Source organism: Coturnix japonica, chromosome 8, assembly GCF_054131305.1.
Source record: "Coturnix japonica strain WE chromosome 8, WE-NBRP24, whole genome shotgun sequence".
In the NCBI taxonomy this organism is placed as follows: Eukaryota; Metazoa; Chordata; class Aves; order Galliformes; family Phasianidae; genus Coturnix; species Coturnix japonica.
In genome coordinates, this window is record NC_140670.1 from 32607022 (window position 1) to 32628012 (window position 20991).

General features: G+C 49.0%; 1 protein-coding gene across 4 annotated transcripts in view; it reads right to left on the minus strand.

Annotated features, from left to right (window-relative positions):
• The window catches only part of TCERG1L (transcription elongation regulator 1 like), a 55014-nt gene extending 46616 nt beyond the window's left edge, over positions 1 to 8398 (minus strand). For all 4 annotated transcript variants that reach the window (XR_014949006.1, XR_014949007.1, XM_015867621.3 and 1 more), the window contains exons 1-3: positions 8104 to 8398; positions 7059 to 7205; positions 6350 to 6530 (exon numbers count right to left, since the gene is read on the minus strand). Coding sequence is in view for 2 of the 4 variants with exons in the window: in XM_015867621.3 (XP_015723107.2) it covers positions 6350 to 6530; positions 7059 to 7205; positions 8104 to 8307 (532 nt within the window). In the remaining 2 variants the exon portion in view is untranslated. The remainder of the gene's footprint in view (positions 1 to 6349; positions 6531 to 7058; positions 7206 to 8103) is intronic.
• Between the last annotated feature and the right edge of the window lie 12593 nt (positions 8399 to 20991).

Here is a 20991-nt window from a genome sequence, read left to right on the forward strand (position 1 = left end):
CCTCAGAAGCTGCTTCTCAGGAGCTGGGCACTTCTTCAGCCATTGACAGAGTGGAGCAAAGCTGCTCTTTGCAGAGACCAATCCCATTTCACTGGGAGAATTCCCACAAACTTTTGGGAAGGGTTTTGTTTCAAATCACACTTAGTGACTATTACTTGAATTTCAAGATTCAAATGCCTTGCAAATAGGAATAAAAAACCCTCATCAAGATACTCTTGAGGGGGAAAAATATTCTTATCAATGGCTTTTTCCTCCAAATCTGTTTTTGTCAAGGCACATTCCATCCTGAGCAGCTGTCTGCCAAAACGACCAAACCCACATTGATATTCTTCTCCAGCCTTCCTTCCCAGTGCCTCTCCAGCAGCAGTAGGGAAAGACACATGAGGAGGGCAGCACATCTTGGTGTGCAGCTACTGGAAGCACAGAGCAGCTGAATGAGCAGTGGGGGTACTCAGAGGTAACACATCAGAGGTGTTGAAATGCAGCGATGGAGATGGAACACAGGAGTGAACAACATTGGACACACACGCTGTGAAGGCTGTATGAAATTAAATACCAGTTAAACTGAGGTTGGTTAAACACTTTCACAGGAGAGTCAGTGAAATTAATAACACTGAGGCCTTAATCCTCACCTACAGAGGGTTGTGTACCATTACCAGTTCTTTTCAAAGCAACAGTTTTCTTGTTTGTTTTCACTTTTATTCATAAAACAACTAACAGCTTGCACCTGCATCCTTGTCTCTAGGTGACCTTTAAGGTCTCTTCCAACCCAAGCCATTCTGTGACACTAAAGCTGATTTCACCCCCATCCCAGCCCTCAGGATCCCCGTTGGCTTCTGGGCACCAGTACCACTGTACAGCCCACCCATTACTCAATGTGCCACATCCAGGCACTGCACAATCCCAGCTGATACTTAGAAACATTAAGAAGTCTATCATTTGTGATCACAAAGACACTTCAGAACTGTTTACTGAATCACAGCTGATGCTGCTTAGACAAACTGAAGGCAGAAGGTGGGTAACACTGAGTGGGTCTCTCAAGTCCAGTCCACCAGCTTGGGACCCATTCTGCAGCACAGAGTTGCCACTTATTGCCCCAGCCTGAAGGCAATAAATCTTGACACACAGCACAGATGCCACAGGATGCTCCTGGGTCAGATCCTGCTGCTGGGCCAGGGCAGCAGGCAAGTGCTGGGACACAGCCCTGGGGCTGCCCAACCTGGCTGCAGGAAGTACAGCGCTCAGGCAACAGGCAGCACAGAGCACTCATCACCACCTCTAAATGTGTATAGAAAAGCAATCCAGAAGAACGAAGCATTTGAAGGGTGAATTTATTGTTTACAATCCCCTATTCCCTTTCCCTTCCATCTGTAGAGCCTTTAAGAGGAACAAAACAAAGTATTTTATGTGACAGTTCCTTATTAAACTTATTAGGCTGTTATCAGTATTAAAACTGACAACTGTCTCTTGATAGGAAGAGAGAAGAATGTAGCTGAAATGAGCTACAGTGACTGCTGATGTCTGATCACCCCTCCCTGAAGACAAGCCATAAAAAGGAGGGAACGGGATAACAAAAGCCTGATTTCTGCCTTAGATTTTGTTCCTCCCAGAGTCCCAGCCTCCAGCAGATTATAACACTGCTTTCTCAGCACCTTTCAAGACCTGGCCAGCTACATAAGGTGTGTGTTAAGCAGGGCCACCAACCTCCACATTGATACCAGCCCAGGCTGCCCAGAGCCCCATCCAACCTGGCCTTGATCACCTCCAGGGATGGACGGGGCATCCACAGCCTCTCTGGGCAGCTGTTCCAGCACCTCACCACTCTCACAGTAAAGAACTTAAGGAAACGAAGCAGATAATTTGCTCCAGCTGAAAACCCTATGTAAGCATCTACAGAGAAGGCAATGGGAAGCATTACTTACACTCAGACCGCTGATCATACCAGCATGCTGTCTGAGCATCTAATCAGATATACCACCCAGTGTGGGCACTGCAGAAGGTTTATCTGGCCACAGCTGGCCACTTCCAACAGAACACTGACACCCCTCATCAGCAAAGCACCCTCTGGAACTAATAGGTTTGAGACCTGAAGATGGAGACATGGCTGCTTCTTGGCTAATTCTCTCCTATCGCTTCTTCACACACCAGCACTCACTGAACAGCACTCCACAGGCACACCAGGCCACCTAAAGGGCAGCACTGCCCAACCACATGGCAGGCCCTGAGGAAACTCATGATTTTAACAGGAGTTTCAGGTGCTTCATGCAAGGAACTCGGTCTTTTTTTAATGCTTGGAAGACATACAACACACGCATTTATCACACCTGCATCTGTATCTGCAGAATTCAGATCTGGGAGAACCTGCTGGCTCTGCTACCTGAACTGCACGTGGTTTGGAATTTCAGGTGCTAGCATCTTGAAGCAGCACTTATCAATCAATAACATGAGGCAACGGGTTGACTTAAATAGGGCAATTATCCTAATACAAAGAAAAACATATTGATTTTCCCGTCTTCTGAAGCCAAAAGGGAGAGGGAAAAAGCGTACAGCTCCTTACATTTGTAACCTGGTACTGCATATGTCTGCCAGTAAAAGCACCACTGACTGCTCACTTCTATGCCCACATGCAATAAATAACAATACAAAAACCAACCAAAAGAACCTCCGCAAATCACTGAGAGGGATGAGTTTCTTTGTAATGGTCTCAGGACCAGGCAGGACAACGTTACAAAGCAAGCTGGAACAAGAAACCTTTTCAATAGGCATATTGTAATGCAACCTCATTTATATAATTGAAGTGAAAATTAACCTGTCTTAACTGGAGCTGACATTTGTACTCGACTTGGGTAGATGAAACAGAGAGCAGCAACAAGCACAGACTTAATAAACAAAGCCAAAACTTCAGGAAGGCTGCAACTAAAATCAAGCATTCCCAAAGATGTGATTGAGTTCTCCTCCCTGAAGTGTCCAAACAAAGAGGGCTGGGTGACATTTCAGGGATGCTCAGGTTCCCTCAGGGCTGCTCTTGCGTTACAAACTGGAAACTAATACACGGCCATTAAATACAAAAGTATCCAATCTGAGATGCCCCAAAGCTGTCTGCTCATATCCACAAATGTAAAGCTTGTGCTCAGTGCTTCCCAGTTATTTGGAGAGGATTTGTGAGCACAGAGGCAGTACCATGTTGGCAGCCCACACAGGCCCCACGTACCATCCTTCTCTCAGGTCTCCCTCATTCTGACTTCCATAATTTTGGGTCTTCACTTCGTCCACCATTGCCATTCTGCCACCAACACATTCACCTTCAGGCTGTCTCAGCTCCAGCTCCTGCCAGTTCAACCATTCTTGGTAACCAAGTTAGAGTATCCAGGGGGATACAGCAGCCCATTGGAGAGCTATAGCTTTTCTCCTAGTGGTACAACCCTGGCTCCTTTCTGCAGGCCAGCAGCGCCACTGGGATGCACAGAAGGATGCCACAAGGCAGGCAACGCGTGCTTCACATAACCCACAGCTGTGCCTGAGGCTGCTTCCCCCCATTGGAAGCTCAGTACTGAAATCTGAGCTACTCAGTGCAAAGCAGCTCTAAAAACGTGAACCATCCCGGAGCACCAAGCTGCAGTGCTTCAGGAAGGCTTCCAGGGAGCTCCCCCAGCAGGGCAGTGCCAGACAACGCAGCTAATGTGGGCACATCTAACTTGGGTCCAGCCATGTGGCACTGCACAATGCAGCAGTCAGAAACCTTCATCCTTTCTCTGCACAAATACTCAAGCAGCGCCTTTTTCCAGTAGACATAAAACAAGCCACCACTTCTAGCTGTCATTAACCTCGTTGGATACCCAAAATTCTAAGTACATAAATTCGTGCTGTGTAACATACTGGAGAATAACAGCGGAATCCTTTCCTTGTGGAAAACACCACCTCCTAGTAGCTGGTACCGGTACTCACAGCTGCAAAATCATGTGCATTATCATTCACCAAATGTCAGTGCTTCACATTCCTTTATCTTTGTAACACTGCTGATAAATTGAGAAAACAATTATATCGTTGCTGATAACTGCAGAAGGAAAACCTGCCTGTGAGATGGGCTTTCAGGCTGAACACTGCCACGCAGCCTGCTAAAAGCTTATTAACTTCTCAGTTTAAGCCACTTACCTGAGCAATTTGCTCTCTGTATTTTTATTACTTTTCATATTAACCGTAAAAATTATACACTAAATACTTCAAGCACTACCATAATGCTTCCTCAGAACTTTAACTATGTTTGGAAGCAGATTCTCATCCAGGCTGCAGTGCACCAGTATTATAGCTTCCCATTCTTGCAGCAGTGTCATAAATGTACAGGTTTGATTTCATGAGCTCTGGAGCTCACCAACTGCTTAGGATGTTACTTGATTAGCATCAGCCAGAGTTGGCCTGGGGTCCTCGTGCTCCTGAGGAGCAGGGCAATAAATGCTGAGCACGCTGCTGGAGGAGGAGCAGGAGCCCATGCTATGCTGTGCTGCACACAGCCATCAGCCCAGAAGGTGGTGGGAAAACAATCAAGAGATGGAAGGAGGGGGGAGGCAGAGCCTAAGATGTGTTAACGGGTTGCCTAAGGAGTCTGTGGATGCCCCATCCCTGCAGGCATTCAAGGCCAGGCTGGATGTGGCTCTGGGCAGCCTGGGCTGCTGGTTGGTGACCCTGCACACAGCAGGGGGTTGGAGCTGGATGAGCACTGTGGGCCTTTGCAACCCAGGCCATTCTATGGTTCTATGATATGACAAAGAGCAACAGTGCAGCAGCACTGCACACCAAGTCCTGTCTGTAAGGCAGGCAGCAGCAGACAGGCTTCAGAGCAGGGAAAATCATCATTCAGTACAACTCTACCAGAAGCCCTGCTCAACAAGACATTCGCAATGAAGAAAATGGATCAGCACCGGTTTGATCCATCTCAAGCTCTCTTGTCACAGCAGCCCTGACTGTGCACATATCGTTCACTGGAAACAAACCCTTTACAGACAGCACAGCTCCCTCAGGATCACTGATGTGCGACCCACTGCTCTGCATGGCCAGCTCTTCTAATCCACCACCAGGTAGACTCGCTCTTTATGTTTGACATATTATGTATGTACTTTAAACTCTCCACATTCACCGCATCACATGAGCTGACAGTTCAGCACAGAACTCTCCCCGTGCTCAGCAGAACGACACACACAAGCCAATGTGTAAACCCAGGCCAGCTCAGCAGTTACCAGGCTACCAACCCACTTGCCATGCATACAGCTATACAAAACTTCTCCTTCACCATTGCATTTCTTATTAAAAACATACTTTGAACAATGCAACACAGCTCAAATATTCCCTGTGTGGCAACAGAATGGATTTTCAAGCTGTGGCACACTTATTTATAACTGCTGTCATTCCCAGCAGAGAATCTGCACTACAGTGGAGCATCGCTCGATTCTGGCAAGAGCAGAGCACAGCTTTCTGTAAAGGACTGCTAGAAGCATCCCAGCACAGAGCTGATCTGCACTGCTCTATGTGCTTCCGTTCCCAGCCATCTTCATTGCTCATTAATCAACCTGGCAAAGCAACCCAAACACTCATCTCTTCCAGCACCCTCTCCCCTCTCACTGCAAAAACAGAACTGCTGCATGCTGCACAGCTTCCAGACACGGAGGAATGTTACCTGACATCTAAAGGAGCACAGGAGCAGAGATAGCAAGCCATTAAGAGTACCCCAATTCTGAATTTCAGATTCTAAGTCAGTGCTGTAAGTACCAGCATCCTTTCACTTCCCAACCTTATCTGTGAGGCAGCTGCTGTCTCAGTAACACAAAAACAGAGATTGGGCTTTAGAGCAACACATGTTCTGGTCTTGGAATTCCAAGTATAAATCCCAGCTCTTCCATTAGCAGCTGTACTCCGCAGATTAATGCCATTTCTTTAATAAATACCACCGCGCACAACTGAGTTTTAATGAGATGACCAGTCAGTTACTGTCCCCTGCTAATAGCTGTCTATGGAAACCACACATCTCGTTCCAACAATTCACAGCAATTGGGAGAATCCTGCATGAAGCTCATTGGTCTTTTTTCAACAGTCAGTTGAAAACAAACCCAGAACCTTGGGGATGACCAGCCCCATCATTCTGGAAGCAGAGAACCAGATACAGAACTATCTGCTGCTACCTCCTTCAATTAATACATTCTTGTCATTCTTTGGAAGTAATTCAGGGGATTAAAGGCTGCCATCAAGGTTCCAGATCAATCGGGAGAGATTCAGATGAATGGAATGAAACCCTTTCGGAAATGGCTCGTTCCTCTTTTGAGCTGCACGAATAGCAGTAAATACTCAATTATTTACTAACCTGGCATCAGCGGAGGTGCCAGCACCACTGTGGGAAGAGGCCTGGAGGCAGGAGCTGGCCTGGCGATGGCCAAAGCCACTTGATTTGTCATTAGCAGAGGCTTCTCATTTCCTTGGAAGAGACACGATTCCTCAGGATGCATCCACGCCGAATCCAGAGCAAATGCATTATTTAGGTATATCTGTCCAACACAAGTAATAGAGCATTAAAGTTTCAGAGATTTTATTCTCACTTCTATCCCTGAGCTTTTGTTTTTAACTCATTATTAGCACATGGATAGGATCTCAAGCTGGAGACAAACACCAGAACAGACTGACTGCTGCTCTGTAAGTGAGGACAGCACTCAGCTGATCACTCCCAAACCCAGCCAGCCCTCAACACAAGTCAGCTAAAGCAGCATCACCAAAAGCAAACGAGAGCTGGAGCCAACAGAGCCTCCAACACAGCTCCTGCAGCACAACTCCATCAGCAGCTCACAGACCGCAGCCACCTCCTCCGGTATTTTATCCTTTGCATAACTTCAAGGAACCAAAAACACTACGTTCCTGGAGCAGCCTCCTGCACATATCAGCCCCACAATATTTCTTCTCCATGCAGTTTCACTGGACAAACCACCTCCCTCTTGCATGCAGGCACAGTTTACAAAACCAGAAATATTTCTCTGCTGCTATAGTTTCTGAGCATCACCGTTAAACACGACCAGACTTACTTTGCAGCTCGGCAGCCTTTTATCTATCCAGCTCTTCCCAGCGTGTGGTGGAACCGCAGATGTGTACACAGGAGGAAAAACAGGCACAAATTCCACACCGGATGACGGTGAAAATCCAACGACTGGAGAATGAGCTCCAAATATCCACTGTGGGGGCAACAAAAAGGCAGGAAGTTAACAGAAGGGTTTTGCCCCGAGCAAGTCAATGCTTCCATCATCTCCCAGCCGCCTCCGGGGTGACTGCATTGAATTTCAAGGCTCAACCCGATACATATTCGTGCTCCCCGGCCGCCGCTCGGGGAATGATGCGGTGCTGGCCGCCCGTCGGCTCCGCTCCGACGGAACCCCGCTCACAGAGCAGCTGGAGGCGGCTTTAGCGGTCACCCCCAGGGGAGAGGGAGAACGAAATGAAACGCAGGCAGCCTATTTCTTACGGAGGGGCTCACACAGAGCTCAGCCCCCGCCTGCCGCTGCCGGGACCCCGCCGCACACCGACTGCCGCTTTGCATCGCACTTTTCATCTAACGCTACGAAGGGAGAAGTGCAGCTACAAGCGCTGCCGCCGCTCCGCCTGCTGTAGCGGAGCAACTACTGCAGCCAAAGCGGGATGTGAAGCGCAGCCCCAATTATTCCCAGTGCGGCAGCGAGAAATAAGCGAAACCCCGTCGGGCAGCGCCGGGCTCGGCAGCACGGCACAGAACTCGGGAGCGGAACGAGCCCGTGTGCACGGGGAGCTGTGCTTGTATTGCTGCTCGTCCTCCTCGCTCATCTCTTCTTACGGACGCACCGCACGCGTAAGAAAGGCACCTACGGCCCAACTGGAAACCCAAAGACCCCAAAAAGCGAAAAAAAAACCAACCACAAACCCAAACAAACCAAATAAAAGCACTGCGGGTTTCCCACCCGATGGAAAATCCCCGTGCTCGGGCTTCGAAGAACCTCTAGCGGCCGCAGCCCGGCACGGCGCCCGCAGGGGCTCAGTCGGCGGCACCGCGCAGCTTTGAGCGGCCGCAGCGCCCGGCGAGGGTCGGCTCGGAGCCGTTACCTGCCCGTGGAGCGGCGGGGGATGCTCGGCGAGCAGCGGCAGCAGCGGCTCGCAGGGAACGGGCCAGCCCACGGCCGGCGCAGACAGCAACAGCGGCGGTGGGGCAGCGCCGACCCGCAGCAGCCCCGGCACGGCCCACGGCCAGGGGGGCTCGGCGGGCCACAGCAGGGGCGGCTGCCGCTTCGCTGCGGGAACCGGCAGCATCCTACATGGCACGGGGCTGCGCCGTGCCCGCCGCCCTGTGAAACTCCGCTCCTCGCCGGCAGCCGACGGCGGCTCAGGCACCGCCCCGCGGAGAGGAACCGCCCGCGTAAGGGAGGAGCGGGGCGGAACCGCAACACTGAGCTCCGGGGCCGGGCGGGGAAGCCGCGATGGGGCGGATCGGGGCAGCTTCGAAGGAGGGAGGATGGACCTCGCTCAGAGCCTACAGCGAGATTGCTGCTGCACGAGGCTGCGGAAGGGCTTCTTGGCACGGAACCGTGCAAAACGCATCGCAGGTTTTGGCTCTGAAGGCGACGTTATGCGAGGATGTACTCGGTGTGGGTCTCCATTGCCACGCGGCCACCACTGGTCCAGCAGCAGCCCGTCTCACCTCCCCAGTGGCCGTGCAGGGCTCCAGCTGCGGGCTGCAGAAGAATAATGCTCAACTGCCTTTGTTAGCAACAAAACCCTCACCTGCAGCCTGCAGGAACACAACCCATTACTGCCATTGCCAAGGCCAGGTGTGGTGCAGGCTGACCTCCGTTGCACTGTTCAGAGGGTTGGAGTAACCCCCACCACACCACATCACACCCACTGTGCCCTCCACTTCTGCTCCATAGCAGAACACCAACTACTTAGACTTTAGGAAAGCCTGTGGCAGTATCTGCCTTGGGACAGCCCTGCAGAAGCTGCTGCCCACAGCTGGGGCTTCCATGCTCATTACTGGGTGCAGAGCTGGCAGGAGGATTGGGCCCATGGAGCAGGGCTGAGCAAAGCTCCATCCAGCTGGCCACAATGGGACAACACCGAAATGCATTGCTCATAGACCCCCCTCAGAGAGATCTGGGAAGTACAGATGGGAATAATCCACAAAGTGACAGAAATCAGATAAAAAGAAACACGCTTCCAAATGTTTTAGTGCTGGGTTATTTTATTTCGTTTAAACACAAAACTTGTAGTGGTAATTGTAACTGAGCAGAAAAACAGAAATATAACGACAGAGAAAATGGTTGTTTCCTATGAAACGCAATAATCTCAGAGCAGAGTTTGTCTTAACTGGAGCATTTCATCTACAAAATACCCAACATAGCAGCAAATTGTGGTAAATTTGTCATCGCTGCCGAGGACTCGAAATTTGGAGGGGAATTTGCGGACGCTGAGAGGCTGTTTGTGACCATTGCTCCCTGCATTCAGAGCAGCTCCCTCCCCTTGTGGGTGCAGCCCTGTCTGACAGCCCGAAGGCAGCAGCAGGGCTCCCAAGCAGGCAGGAGCGCTGGGCAGAGCAGCTGGTGCTCGTGCTCTTTCAAATGCACACACAGGTGCCCTTTTACACATGGAAAACTGAGCAAGTTTACTGGTGGTGGGAGGGAGGGTGGGCAGTCTTAGTACTTCAGTAACGTGAGTCAGGGATGGTTGTACGGGTGATGTGGCTTCAGTAAGCCCGAGCTCACTCATGTCAGTTAAAGCTGGGGAGCTCCTGATAAGAGTCGTTCTATCACCTGGCTAAACGCGTGCTCACACTAACGGCTGCTTTTTCCCTTCGACTGCCTTATCTTACAGGTTCAAAAATGATTCAAGTGCTGCTCCGGTGCTTCTTGGAGCTGGGGAAATCTTTGGGCACCTCCCCATCTACATTAATGGCAGTGCTATGACAAGACCCCGCGCCAGGGGCTCAGCCTCCCCCGTTAAGCTCTGGATACAGCCGTGCTGCGCTCTGCTTTTCCCGGCCAGGCCAGTGAGCGGCAGTGATGCCGAGTCGGGTTTAAGCAGCGAGGGATGCAGCGAAGCGCCCAGAAGCAGCGCTTGGGGCGGTGAAGCACCGCAGAGCTCAGGCAGCCCCGCACAGCAAACACCGCTCCCGTCAGGGGCCGCTTTATTTAACGCCGCGTGACAAATGAGAGAATTAGAAGGAAAAAGCCATGGGGGAAACAAGTGTCTGGAGCGTAACTTCTTTTTTTTTACTCCTAATTTCGGCTTAGAAGCGCTCTGGGAGCACTGCGGGCAGTTAATCAGCCACACCTGGTGCACACATCACCCCCTGAATACCCTGAAGTGCACTTCGGATAGTCCCGGAGTCAGCTTAGCCCTAAAACAAAAGGTTGAGGCCCATCATCTTCATTTTTAAGTCTAGAAAAATGAGTCCGTAACATTCAAAAAGGGAGCACCTTCATTAACATCTAAACTACAGACATTTCCTACCGAGGATATTATTGACTGCCCTTTCTTCTGGATTCTCTCGATGCGAAATGGACGATACTCGGTAATGACCGACCATTCTAATGGTAATACATCCCGCTCCTCTATGGGACCGGGGACGTAAATCTCGCTGGCACAGCAGCCAATAGAGGCACAAACATCAGTGCCGTGATGAGCAGGAGCAGAGCTCTGCTTGCAGGTGTTCGTGCAGCTCTCAACACAGACTAACTCTGCTTCCCAAATGCTCTCTGAGGCTCCCTGCTATCTTTACCAACGCCTGCCTCCCAGGTTAACCTGCTCGTTTCACGCCGTGCAGAGGGATTGGAGACAGCAGAGGGAATCTCAGCTGTCATCGCTGCTATCTGGAGCTGTCTGATAAAGCAAGCTTGAACATAAGCAGCTTTTTCTTCTCAGGTACTAAACCACCCGATTCACCCCTCCACAGCTCTACAGCAATCAGGAGCCCTATCTCAGGAGCTCTTATGTCTTCCAAGCAGAGCTGCCAAAGCATCCAGCCAAACAAATGACCCAGCTGGTGATTATTCTGTTGAGTTTTCTCATAACGACGAAGACTAATAGTCCTTCCCTGGGGTTAATCCCTACCTGCTGCATCAGTCATTTGTTTCCAATGGTGGTAAACAGCAAATCCATCAGAAACGGATCAGATAAACTCATGGTGCACTTAATTGTGTGATACCATGCTATGATGGGAAATGAGCTGTCTTCAAATAACCATAGAATCACAGAATGGCCTGTGTTGCAAAGGCCCACAGTGCTCATCCAGCTCCAACCCCCTGCTGTGTGCAGGGTCAGCAACCAGCAGCCCAGGCTGCCCAGAGCCACATCCAGCCTGGCCTTGAATGCCTGCAGGGATGGGGCATCCACAGCCTCCTTGGGCAAATATCACCTTTCAACCTGTAGCATTAGGATTGATTTTCCTTATGTCTTTTACTTCACCTAGCAGAACCATGGATGTTATTTTTATCCTTCCTCATATGCAGCTCACCTAAAGCCCTGACCAGTCCCTTTTGGAAATGGTGACTATCAAACTGTAATCCCTCTGTATGGGGAAGGATTAACCCCAAATCATAGAATGAATCATAGAATGGCCTGAGCTGAAAAGGACCACAATGATAATCTAGTTTCCACTCCCTGCTTTGTGCAGGTTCAGTGCCTGAAGCAGCCAAGTTCTCATGATTTAGCTGCTGATGCCCCCAGGGAGGTGGGGGGAAGGACAGCCCATGAGAGTGGTGAGTGGTAGAACAGCTCCCATGGCTCCTCAGGGCACAACCCTGTTCTCTGCTGAACATGTTCCTCAAGGCAAACACATCAAATGAAAAATCCTGGAGTGACCTTTTGGTTCTATTCCTGTAATGTGAAATAACCTCATACTCATTTCTTGCCAATCCCATTGATTTCCATCTCCAGTGCATCAAGCCCTGATTTAAAGCCATTAAGAAAAATCTCAGAAATCGGAGTCACGTGGATAGTACATTCAGTGCAATAAAAGTCACTATAGCAAAGCCATTCCCTGCACCTCAAGGTGGTGATGGGAGTCACTGTGAGATCCAGGAACCCCACACGTTTGCCTCTCCCAACCCTCCTGCTTACAAGGGTGGATGGTGATAGGACAAGGGGAATGGTTTTAACTGAGACAGGGCAGGTTTAGGTTGGATCTTAGCCTCGCTGGGTACCAGCTGAACCAATGGCACTTGGAGCAGCCATTAGAACACGATTGCACAAAGATGATTAATTGGCAAGTTTAACCATAAAATATGCATTTCCTTTCTATTATACTTCAATTGATCTGTTTTCCTGTTCCTTACACAATATCCTTAAGTTATTTTTATGCAAAGATGATGTTACTGATATCAGTATTTCAGACTGATTACTTGCAAAAGGAAAACAATTGAAAGACCACCACACTTCATTTTCACCATTCCCAGCTCCAACCCACAGCAAAAAAAAAGCATAAAAATACCTCAAATATATAAAGGAGTGGACCATACTTTATCCCAGAGAACCCTTGAGAACAAACTTCCTTCCTCCTTTAATAGACCCCAGAATGTTTCCACACTACTTTGGGGCTGAGCAGTCTGTAGCAACACCAGCCCAGCTCCCCTCCACAAGCAGACATGTAGGTGAGAATGGCTACAGCTCATCCTCAATGGGAGGAAGCCTCTGATATATGTAAATCATCACCACATACTGTGTACTTGCATTGGGTACCTGAGGTAGCCAGGAAAATGCATTGAGCATCCCAGGTTTCCAGTGAAGTCAGATCAACTAAGTCTGTCACAATACCAGAGATACCAGGAGATACCAGGGCACAGCAGAGGAGCCTGCAGCACACACCAGCTTGCTTACGTGTGCCCCCAAGCCCAACCCCATTCCCCCTCTGTGCCCACTGCCCACTCCTTCAGTGCCATATCCCCGCAGCTCTGAGCAGCTCCATGATGGCACTGCCCTCCCCTGGGCAGCTGTGCCAGCACCTGGACACTTTCTTGAGAAGAAACCTCTCCTGGTACCGAACCCAACCCTTCCCTGGCACAACATGAAGCCACCACCTCTCATCCTATCACTGTTAGCTGGGGCAGTGACTGAACCCCACCTCACTACAACCTCACAGTTGGATCTGGGAGGGCAGTGAGGCCTGATGAGGGGTTGGCACTGAAGCTAAACAGCTGATCAGGGTGGCACTATGTGCAGAAAGGCTCCTTGTTAAGACTCACAGCAGCCTCTTAAATTTTCAAGGAAGAGAGAATTATTGATCACCCCATTTCAGGTAGGTTACAAATAACACTGACTGAGCTGCAACTTCCAGCCTCTTCAATTCAGGCAGAAAATGCTACAGAAAGTCATTGTCTCGTTTAGAAAGAAGCTTGTCGCTTGGGAGGGATCTGCTGAATGCTGTAGAAGTTGTTCAACAGCCCCCACCCCGAGGTGCCCCACATCCCCAGCAGCTGTGTGCTGGGAGAGGGCTGAGCTGCTCCTACTGCATCCCTCCTAGTATGAGCCCTGGGGAAGCAGAAGAGCAGCCAAACCCTGCTCAGACACCACTCCTGAGCCCCCACACATCACAACTGGTAGGGAGGGAGTTAACCATCAATGCTGTTGCTGCAGACCTCTCTGCTTTCTTCCTCCAGTGGGAGTTGGGAGCACAGTCTGCTCCAGGCTGGGCTTTAAGGGAGAGTAATAGCGATTGAAATCCTTTCTTATTAGAAAATTCCTGCACTCGGTTTAACTTGTCGGTAGTGCAGGCAGCGGCTGGCAGTGCTGCCCATGAGGAGGGGAGGAGAAAACCCCTAAGTTGCTTTACAGGATATTTTTGAACAGAGGAAAATTGAAAGAAAAGTACTTTAATGAAAGCAAAACTCAACTGACAGGTAAAGTCCTAAAGGGAAAAAGTAATCAATGCAGGAGGGCGCTGCTGCTGGATGGCAATTATGTCCTATGCTGGATTTCTGCTTAGTAATTGAGTTCTGTGCGTCTCTTGTTGTGACTCCAAGAGCTGGGAGGGGTGGGGGAGGGCCCTGAGCTGTCTGCCTTTGATCCTGTTGCATTGTAGAGTCCTCCCTGGGATCCTCAGATCCTACACCCAGACAGCAGCACAGTGCAGCACTGTCAGGGCAGGGAGCTGAGCAGGGCCCTAATAGAGCTACTTCCAAGTAGCACTGCCAGCCTTGGTAACAGCAGTCAGCAGACAGTGAGGGTTCAGTGCCATTGTTGAGGAATCATTTACCCCCTTAGGTCTGCAGCCTCCTGTTGAAAGCTTTCCCATTAAAATCCCTCCAGAGGGATTTCCTACTCTACGGAGGAAACCTGGCATTTCTCAGGGTTTTCTTTTCTTTTTCAATTTAAATCTACTAGAAACTCTTCTAAGCCATTAATTTGAAAGCAATTGGCAGTTTCCTACAGGAAAATCACTGTGCCTGATTAACCTCCCGATCCCTTGCATTGGGCTTTGTCAGCAGGCAGCCACGCTCCAGCAGTCGGGTGTGAGCACCGCTCGGTGCAGCGCAACACGGGGCTGCTGCACACATGGAAGGTGCTGAGAAGTTAACGGCACTCCTGGTATTGGGAGCAGTGCTGGTGCTACTGCACACGTGGACTTCTTCAGTTGGGAAATCAGTTGGGTGCCCCCTTTTACCTAAGTGAGGAACAAACTGCTGCCAAGCGCTGCCACAGGTGCTCTTCAGCATCTTACAGTACATCAAGAAAGCTTATAAACAAGAGGTGGAATGGCTGTTTAGCAGGATGAACAGCAATAGGACAAGGGGGAATGGTTTGAAACTGAGACAGGGCAGGTTTAGGTGGGATATCAGGAGGAAGATTTTCCCCCAGAGGGTGGTGACGCACTGTTCACAGGTTGCCCAAGGAGGCTGTGGATGCCCCATCCCTGCAGGCATTCAAGGCCAGGCTGGATGTGGCTCTGGTGGTTGGTGACCCTGCACACAGCAGGGGGTTGGAGCTGGATGAGCACTGTGGGCCTTTGCAACACAGGCCATTCTTTGGTTCCATGATTCTTCCCTTTGAACTGCCCTTGCGATCTATGTATCACAACATTTCTGATGAAAACAGCCTAATCTGAAGCTACACTTAACAAACCAGAACATAATCCACATAAAAATTGTATCAGATTTTTTCTTAGGAATCCGGATAATGAAAGGACAAATAAAATACCAGCATTATTTCCAACCTTTGAAAGTTTCCTATCTGAGGATTTCTTTTAAGTGCTAATTAATCAAATCAGTGATATTTTTCTAGGGTCAATGATTCATTACCGCTGCATTAGTTGAAACTGAAGAACTCTGAAACATGAAACTAAATAGATCATATTTCTTCCATAGATGGCCAGGCTGCATTTACAGGAAGGACAGACATTATCTGTTAGTTAATACTTTCTGAATCTCTTTTTCCCTGCTTTTATAGAATAGAAAGACTTGGGTTGGAAGTGTCCTCAACGATCAAGATCCAGTCCTCCCATCACAGACAGGGCTGCCAGCCTCTATATTTAATACTAGACCAGGCTGCCCAGGGCCCCTTCCAACTTGGCTTTGAACACCTCCAGGGATGGGGCATCCACAACATCTCTAAGCAGCTTTTCAGTCCTGGTATAGAATGAGTGAGATGAGACCACCAAGCAGAGCTCTGCTGACACCTACCTGCTCCATGGCCAGTGGATGCAGAGCCTGAGCCACCTCCTCCAGCCCGGCCCCTTCCTGCTCTGAAAATATGAGGCCAGGATCAGGGCAGGAAGAACACACTGAAAGGAAATGGAGAGGCAGTGGTACTATGGGAGAATGGAACAATGATAAGAGATTACAAAGTGGAAGGTTGAGATACGCAATGAGGAGGAGTGAGACTGAAGGGACAAAGACAAGTAAAAAGGGTGAGAAGAGTGAGATGAAGAAGAAAAGTGAGTAACAAAAGGAAAGAGAACAATGAAGGTCAGTTAGAAATAAATCATGCTGTAAACCCTGCTGCAAATTCACATTTCTTATGTGATGAAACCAAGGCTGGGTTGAACTGGGCCATTACAAAATGCTTCACCTGAACATTGGATGCCACAGAGAAATTTGTGCACAGAAGAGGGAAAGGGAACATTAGGCTTAAAAAGCTCAGAATCGCACAACCAAGCACAGGGTGAGAAGCTTCATCATGGCAGCAAAACATGGCGTCAACCTACACAACCTATGGATAAATAACTTCTACCTTACCCTCAAACTTTGTACTGATCAGCTGCCCACACATGTGTCAAACAGCAGCAATTTATCACCGTGTTCCTAAACCAACACTCAGCCATCACGTTCAGGCAGCTGAGAGTCGGAGGGATTTGTCTTCATCAGCAAAACAAAGCACCCAAGTCTGTCAGAACCTCACTGGAGAAAAACATCCATGTAATCTCAGTGCCACAGAGGGAAAAAAAAGCTCAAAGTTCTATGCTTCTCTCATTTTCTAGCATATATAAATAAAGATCACAGACCAGGGATTTCCGGAATACATGCAGGATGCAATGAACTGCCCCAGCAATGCCTTCCTGCACCTGCTGAGGAGCATGGATGGTTTTCTGTCCTGTGCTGTGCATAGAATCACAGAACCAACCATTCAGGCTGGAAAAGCCCTCTGAGCCCCCCCCCCCCCCTACTGCTTCAGAGCCACATCCCCACAGCTCTGAGCACCTCCATGATGGCACTGCCCACCCCTGGGCAGCTGTGCCAGCTCCTGGCTGCTCTCTGGAGCAGACATTGCTCTGATACCCAACCTGACCCTCCCTGGTGCAATGTGAGGCTGTGACCTCTCATCCTACTGCTGTTACCTGAGGTAGAGGCCAGCCCAGCCCCGCTCCCTCCCCAACCTTCAGTTGCAGAGAGCATCTGATGGAGTTGACTATTACAAGCACTTTCTTCCCCTCCCACCCCCCAGCAGCACCTGGGAAACATTCAGATCCTATCTGACACAGTAATACAGCCCGTGTACAAATGTGGTGTTTTCTGTTTCTAAGCAATAAACCTCTAAATATCTGTGTAAGAGACCGGATTAGCCAAGTGAGAACAAGGATTTTTTCAGAAGGGAACACATGAAAAGCTGCTATAAGAGAGGAAAATATTGGCAGTGCTAAAGGCCCCTCTGAAGCCCTTGCTGTAGTGGCCAGATTTTAATCTGTTGGAATTAAAAACATAACGTATATACCCCGCTGCTTTTGTAATGTTAATTCAAACACGTGGAATCGTTCCTTCTGGTTTTATTTCTCCTAGAGACTGTTTCAAGCAGGTTTATCTCCAGGTATCTGGCTGGGAACATCCCCCACCGCTTCCCATCCACAGAGCATTCCTGTTTTCCTCCAAGGCACAGCGCTTCACAAGCCTTCGCCGCACTCATGACTAGTAATTAAAAGCTTCACAAAACCTCCAGGACTACACCCACACAGGAGAACTGCATGGCAACCTGCTGCTGCAGAGCTCTGAGAATAGCCTAATTAATTTGCTAGAGAAGAACAAGGTGGAATCACACCCTCTGCACAGCGGCTCCTCCCCGACCTCCGCAGCCATGTGCGGGGCAGTGCAGCCTGGGATGGAGCATCACTGCTGGTGTTGCTTTGCAGAGATTCTATGGAAGCTGCAACCACGTAGGGGGCTTTTTGGGGATACATGGGGCTGTTCTACCTGGGGTGGGCTTCTGTGCACATGTCCTGGTGAAGAGTATGGGTGCAGCCAGGGATGCAGCACAAGGAGATAATCTCACTGAGAACAGACCTGTTGGTTATTAGAACTTGGAAAGGCAATGGGCTGTAACTGTACCAACTCAGGTATGGGGACATGCTGAGTAGCCCCCTGACCATCTCCAGGCTGCCCAAGGCAAAGCACCATGAGCAGCAAAATCCCACATGCAGAACAGGATGGGAGGGCTTCCACAGCCACCCCAGCACTGGGATGCATTGGCATAAGCCAAGAAGGGTCAGCTCCACCTAAAGAGTAGAAAGAGTAACAGGGCCAAAGAGTAGAAAGAGAAACAGATTGAAACATTAGAATAACGTACAAAATCCACCCTGCTTAATTTACAAATGGCTCTATTATCTGATTTGCAATCTTTACAGCAGCGTCGGAGAAAGGATAAGAGAGTCAGATGAGAGTTATAGGGTAATGTTATTCATAAGCAACGCTTATCTGTCTGCCCAGCTTGCGTATTTCTGCACATTGCTGGGTCCTTTAACCCTTCCAAGAGTGGAGGCTGGGATCTGTGGCTCACCTCATTCCTCAAAGGGAACGGATCTGTGTCCCCAGCACAGCTGACTTAATTAGTCAGAAGTTTTCAGCTCAGTGGTTTTGATGAAGCCTCCAACATATTGCAACACTAATTGTGTTAATTGCAATAGAGTCCAACCAGAGACTCTCTCAATGGTAGTCACAGGTGGCATTTTAGAGAGAAAGAGAGTAACCTGCTGACAGAGCACTGTCTGATCTGTGTTTGCTCAAAGGAGAAAACAAGCAAACTTCTTCCCTCACAGCATTAGACAATGAGAACCAAAAACTGCACACTGCCTCTCCATTTGCTCCTCCACATGCAGCTGACATTCACCGATATCAATAAGGGTGGATTTCAGGCAAGGTATTGCTGCACTAAGGTGTACCAACAGCCATAATGACCACTCTCATTCTGACTAATATCTGATCTGACTCTTTTTTGTGTAATTTAGAGCAGTAAGGTTTTGTTTGTTTGCTTTTTGGTTAAGGTAAGAATGGTCTCAAAGGAGGGACTCATCTAAAGGCTGTCAGCATTTCCCTTCAGATGGCTTCCTCCAATTTACCAAACCTTTATCTTGGAGGAAGCAAGAGTTTTTTGCTGCAACTTAAAGTGATTAATATCTAAGCTCATGTGGCTTGGCTATTTCTGTGATAGTTAAAGGCTCATCTTCACGCCGCCTGTTGGATGCTCACCTACAGAAATGAGTAACACACTCCCAAGTAAGAGTACCCTGGGGAAATGAGGCATTTTCAGCTGTCATTGATTTGTTAGATAATGAGTTGGGAACCTCAGAGTGATTTCCTCCTCTCTGTTGGACAGTGACAGGACAAGGGGGAATGGTTTTAAACTGACACAGGGGAGGTTTAAGTTGGATATCAGGAAGAAGTTTTTCAGCCAGAGGGTGGTGACGCACTGTTCACAGGTTGCCCAAGGAGGCTGTGGATGCCCCATCCCTGCAGGCATTCAAGGCCAGGCTGGATGTGGCTCTGGGCAGCCTGGGCTGCTGGTTGGTGACCCTGCACACAGCAGGGGGTTGGAGCTGGATGAGCACTGTGGGCCTTTGCAACCCAGGCTGTTCTATGATTCTATTGGGTGCAGTGCCTCTTCCCCAGGGAAGATGTTGGGCCTACCCACCTAATAGAGGTAACCTATGAGAGCCAAAGTGTGAACCCAGGCACCCTCCTCCTTCATTTTAATTAAGGTATTCCTTTGCCTCCTGCCCTCCGTTCCTCACTGACTGTAACATTTTAGACTCTTATGGTTATGAGTGGGTCATAACCATCGTAATGTAACATAAATCCAGCCAACATTTCAATAGAGACAATAAAAGGTGTGACGAGGAACAAAAGTTAAAGCCTCTCTTTGCAATGCATTAATCTATAAAGGAATGAAAGCGCGCGACAGAACCCAAACATCCAATAATAGGCAATATTTACAAGACATTCTTCACTAATGGCTCATTTAACTTTGCAATATCTTCAAGTCGCTCATTTTGTGAAGCGAATTATTCATAAGGCAGTTTATTGCAAATAGATTAATATTCATTGGACAGCTGACAGAAGATGTATGCTTCAAATCTCTCAACTGCTTTACGAAAAAGGAAAGCCATCCTTGCATGAGTTTTGGACAGAGGACTGATTGCAATCAGCGTCACCCAGAAGTTCATTAGACACTGCACCCCCTGTGCAGAAAGGACCATTTTTGTTAATCACTACCTGGCTGCGAGCTGAGTGCTGTGCCTTATGGGCTCAGATCACTGCTGCATCCCTCAAGAAAGGAGGACTTGGTGCACACTGCTAATGAAATAGGGCGTATTAGAAGTAGTACTTGTAGTTTACGTAAGTTTACTCCTTCCTCAAGTGTTTTTTAAAGAGCAGTTTTCAAACTTGGACCAACACAGCTGAGAACCATAGATACTGGGCTGCAAGGCCTGTCCCTTCATACAGCAGCTGTCAGCTAGGCTGGGCTTCTGCAGGGTTTCTACCTGGTTAGCCCTGCCCCTGCTGAGTATCCCACATGTGCAAGTTGCTGCTGAGTCCATGTGGAGCTGAAGCTCCCAGCATTGCCAGAGGGCCCATACCAACACCTCTATAGCACCACACCATGCTAAGGGATGAAGAGATCCCCTCCCTGCCCGCCCCCATGGCGCCCACAGCTCTGTCACAGCAGTGAGATGGCCACAGATGCTCACTCTTCATCACCTCCATAGGATGCTGCAGCTTTGGTCATCACAGTTGCAGACATAAAGAACCACAGAACCCAAGCAATCGGTGATGCACACTCCTCCAGTCATGTGTCTGCCCTGATAGAATAAAACATTGCACTGTCCCACTCCATCCTTGTGTCAGCCATCAGCACTGCAACTGCTAGAGGAGCAAATATAAAGCTGTCAGATACAGACAGCTCAGGTTGTGAAGCAGTGGGGAGTAAGAACACGTGTGCCTTGGGTCAATAAAACCACACCTGTGCATCTAGAGCTTGTCTAATCCAGAATCTCCAGAGTTAGAAATGTGGCCTCACGCAGTAATTACTGCTCTATGCTATTCTAAATGGCATTTTTCCTCAAGTCATCCACTTACTCATGCATTTTTCCCCCTCAGCTTGAATGCACAGTGATGTTCCTAAATGAGCATTTTTCTTTCATTTGGCTTTGCCCTGCAGAGAAGACAGAACATTACCCAGCAAATAAAGCAAGCACTCAGCTCACACACTTCACCTCAGCCCATAAATGCACCACCACAAACC